This window comes from Neoarius graeffei, chromosome 5 (assembly GCF_027579695.1).
Source record: "Neoarius graeffei isolate fNeoGra1 chromosome 5, fNeoGra1.pri, whole genome shotgun sequence".
In the NCBI taxonomy this organism is placed as follows: Eukaryota; Metazoa; Chordata; class Actinopteri; order Siluriformes; family Ariidae; genus Neoarius; species Neoarius graeffei.
In genome coordinates, this window is record NC_083573.1 from 11727818 (window position 1) to 11732467 (window position 4650).

Consider the following 4650-nt stretch of genomic DNA (forward strand, 5'->3'; position numbering starts at 1 on the left):
CGACAGCGCTAACCACTACACCACCGTGCCACCAATATCCTTACAATTTAATAAATATTATGATCAGGATATTCTTGGGGCAGTTGTGGTTTGTGTCAGTTTATGAATGTTTTTGGAAGTGCATGTACATACATGTTTTGTTCTCACATGGATGTGTTAAAATTAGCTGAAGTACTTTCACCATTATGGACTTCACTGTTCTTTCAGCAGATCAAAGCCCCACCTCAGAAATGTCATGACATCATAGCTCAGCCTCATGTATTAATACACACAGTCTTCTTTCACAATCACTCTTGGATTGAGGAAGTGTTGCCATGAATAACTCCAGCATGTCAACCAGTAGGTGAACCTTTTTCTTTTTGCATTATTGTAAAATCCAGAAACTGCTTGGTAACCATTTGTGATCATTGTTCTCATGAGTAAAGTGTGTTTAAAATTTATCGATAATTGTATTAAAACTGACAGTGTGCAGATGAAGAGTGGCTTTCCTCTTGTTTGATCTAAATTTATCAAAGGCTCCAAAACGTGCTGATTGCACACTTTCTGTCATCTGCCTGAATTTACAGTGTCATAGATTACTGGAAATAGAAAATATCAGTACTTTACTATAAAATCTACAAATATATTAACAATATGGAATAAAGTAATACATTAACACTTGAGGAATGCTTTTATAATGATGAATGTATACATACTCTCATCCTTGGTACATCAGGGGAATGGAAATAGTTAAGTTTTAACATCTTTTTAACTCTTTCTGTTAATGATTCTGATTTGCAAAATTTCAGGGAAGATTTAATATATGTTTTTTTGTGAGGAATTTACAGTACAGAAGGGTTGCAATGGTCCAAGATTTTAATGGTAAAATTACTGTTTCAGTAAATATCAAGGTTTCATGGTATCACACTTTACAGCATTCCATTATTATTATTATTATTATTATTATGTGTGCAAAAGATAATTCACAGCAAGCTAAGAATAAACCTAGCAAGCTGGTATTCTTGGAATAGGTATCGAGCCACTTCCTGTGGCCTTGGGTACTGCATCCCATGTCCTTCCATCCTTGTCACACATCTAGAACTTTGCAGATTATTCTTGCTGATCCCAACAAAACTGACTTCTGTATCAGCTCAATGTCCTTAACCATCTCCATCTCTTCCAACCATTTCTTTAAACTTCTTGAGAGGATTCCCATCCCTACAAACTACTATAACATGTTATAAAACTACAGCATTTTAGTTTGCATGTTAGAAAAGAAAGAAAGAAAGAAAGAAAGAAAGAAAGAAAGAAAGAATAACTTTATTCATCACACACTTGTGAAATTTCCTCTCTGCATTTAACCCATCTGAAGCAGTGAACACACACATGTGAGCAATGAGCACACACACATACCCAGAGCAGCAGGCAGCCATGCTAACAGCGCCTGGGGAGCAGTTGGGAGTTAAGTACCTCGCTCAAGGGCACCTCAGCCCAAGGCCGTCTCATGTTAACCTAACTGTATGCCTTTAGACTATGGGGGAAACCAGAGCACCCAGAGGAAACCCACACAGACACGGGGAGAATATGCAAATTCCACACAGAAAGGCCCTCGCCGGCCGCTGGGTTCGAACCCAGAACCTTCTTGCTGTAAGGCAACTGTGCTAATCACTATGCCACCATGCCGCCTAATGTTCACACGAGAAGTAATTTTTCACACACACACACACACACACACACAGAGACAGCATTGTGCGCATCATTCAAACATCACTTGGAAGAGACTGTATACTCTACTCTTACCAAATGAATGCAGACAGACCCGAAAATCATTCAACATTTTGCACAATGATCTTGAAAGCCAAGGCTGGCATCAGAAATTGAATTAAATTGCATAATCTTACCTTAAGAAGAACTGCAGGCTTGCTCTCAAACATATTAGTTCCGAGCACCATCTGTCTTGCTAATGCTAACTGTATCTTAAGAGCAGCCTTTTCTTGATGTTAATGACAACAAATCAAGCTAATTCCCCAAATGCAGCCTGATGCATCTGACCAGCAGGGTGTGTTTTTTTTTTTCCTGTACTTTTTTGTTTTCATTTCATTTCATTTAGCAAAAAGGTTTGCATGTTTAATATGAGTCTACCTGTAATGTGCAATTTTTCAGAGCCTCTCAATAAGGCAATTTTTCTATACTTTTTTCACAGTAGATAATGCAAATAGCCCTCTGTATTTAATCCTTCGTTTGTCTAATTTTTATTTCAGTTTTATTTGTTATCTGTGACATTTTTCTTGTGACTGTAACACGTGAATTTCCCCGATGTGGGATGAATAAAGTGAATCTAATCTAATCTAATCTAATCTAATCTAATCTAATCTAATCTAATCTAATCTAATAAATATACATTAATTAATAAAACCCTAATTTTGATGCCAAAGGCTTGACCTGCAGGTATTGGGGTGCCTCGTGTACTGCCAATCCTGAGTGCAGGTGAAATTCTCTGTTTGGTTTCACCCCCCAAATAATGGGAATAAGGAAATGCATATAATATGATGGCCATCAATTTTCATGACATGGTATACTATGAAACCTGTATCCCACTGAAACCCCGCAGAACAGTGTTAAAAGAATCTGTTTCTGCCTATAGATGGTATTCCAGCACAATAACAGTGTAAAACTCTTTACTGCTCTTTACTGTTCAACTCTTTAATGTTCAACAACTGGTTAAGAAGCCAATCGAACAAAAGGTTTTCTTCTTTAAGTGATCCGTCACTGAAAAACATGCATTCACCTTAACATTTTGACATTTTAAAAAAAAATTTCTGCCTTGTATTATTTTTAGAAACAGATAATTGATTAGAAAGAACTGCTGAGTAATGTACTGTATGTAAATATTATTTACATTATTTAGTGATGCATGTTAACAAAGGCATTTTTTTTTTCTGAAACAGCGGACAATTATTCTGACTACTATGGCTTAAGTACAGATGATGTCAAGTTCCAGGCCAGTGACAACAGCAATGTAAGGAACTTTAGCCGAGTTTTCCTCCCTCCAGTCTACAGCATTGTCTTCATTTTGGGGTTCATTGGCAATGGCCTGGTGTTATGTGTCCTGGTCAAGTATCACAAACCATTCAACATGTCAGATCTGTGTCTCTTCAACCTGGCCATTTCAGACCTTCTCTTCCTTATGTCATTGCCTTTCTGGGCCTACTATGCTGCCATCGCTGAGTGGAACTTTGGGGACTTCATGTGCCATGCAGTGACAGCACTCTACATGCTAGGCTTCTACGGAAGTATCTTCTTCATGATCCTCATGACGGTGGACCGCTACGCTGTCATTGTCCACACCTATACCTCCCTTTTCTCCAAGCATCGGTCTGTCAGAGCCAGCATAGCACTGGCTTTGTTTGTGTGGACACTGAGCTTGGTAGCCTCTCTGCCAGCCATCAGTTTCTCAAAAGTGAATACTACGAGTATATCAAATGTATCAAAATGCATGGTGGAATATTCAGAAAGGAAAATGTGGAAGTCATTTCATTACATTCAGCTGAACATCTTTGGTTTTATTATTCCTCTCTCAGTGATGCTGTTCTGTTACTCACGCATCATCCCCATCTTAATGACCATGAAATCTCAGAAGAAACACAAAGCTGTCAGGCTCATGGTGGTCTTGGTCACTGTTTTCTTCCTTTTCTGGACGCCCTACAACATTGCCATTTTCCTGAAGTTCCTGCAAGAACTGGGCTACATGACTAGCCCTCAGTGGGATCAGAACCTGCAAATGGCTATACAGTGGGTGGAATCCATAGCATTCAGTCACTGCTGCCTCAACCCCATAATCTACGCTTTTGTGGGGCAGAAATTCAGGAATTTATTTCTAAAGCTCCTGAAACAGTGGTTTCCTCATTGCTTTGGCCAGTGCACAATAGTTGAAAGTGAGTCCTCAGAGAGGACGGCCTCTATGTACTTACGTGCCTCAGAAATTTTCAGCAGAAAGACAAAAGTGTAACCGTTATCACTTGTTATCCCCCAAACCTATTTCAATTTGTAAAAAGTCCATCATATTTTGACTATATTCCCCTTTTTTCCAGATTAGGCTGATGATTATTTGTTATTTTATATTATTTATACATACTTTATGTAATTAGTTCATTTTGAAGTAATTGTGCACATATTGCCTGCAGCACGTAACGAGTCCCTTGTAAGAAATTGTAGAATATTTCATCAAATTATATTACCAATAAATCCTTATTTATAAATAAAACATTCAACAAACATTTGTTGGCAGAAAACTTCACTATATCAATAATTGCACTCATTTATCTTTGTAAAATAATACATATAATAATAATGCTAATAATAATAATGCTAATAATATTAGCCTGAGATGATGTACATTTTCCTCCAAACAAGTCTCTGTTTAAATTGTTACTATAGAAATAAGACCATATTAGAACAAGTGCATTGATATAAACATGATATTTAAATTACAGCCAGAGCTACTGTGTGGGTTATTGTTGGAGAAAATTAATTCACGCCTTCTGACCAATTAGATTAATTCAGTAGCACTCTGGCATGAATTACGACAAAGGATGAGTCCTGTTTTTTGTCCCCCCCACTGATCTATTGAGCTTAGGTAAAAGCACATTAACCCTGGTGGGTATTTTATTC

The 4650-nt window shown here is 37.6% G+C and overlaps 1 protein-coding gene across 1 annotated transcript; it reads left to right on the forward strand.

The window, feature by feature from the left end:
- Window positions 1-263: 263 nt before the first annotated feature.
- On the forward strand, window positions 264-4269 carry LOC132885880 (C-C chemokine receptor type 5-like). Its single transcript, XM_060920406.1, has 2 exons — window positions 264-339; window positions 2928-4269. The coding sequence occupies exons 1-2, from the start codon at window positions 315-317 to the stop codon at window positions 3986-3988; spliced, it is 1086 nt and encodes a 361-aa protein (XP_060776389.1). The 5' UTR covers window positions 264-314; the 3' UTR covers window positions 3989-4269.
- Window positions 4270-4650: the final 381 nt, after the last annotated feature.

Coding starts and splice junctions, on each gene's coding strand:
- LOC132885880 (XM_060920406.1), top strand. CDS start 315: ATGAATAACTCCAGCATGTCAACCA. Junction 340..2,927: donor TAACTCCAGCATGTCAACCA/GTAGGTGAACCT, acceptor TTTCTGAAACAG/CGGACAATTATTCTGACTAC.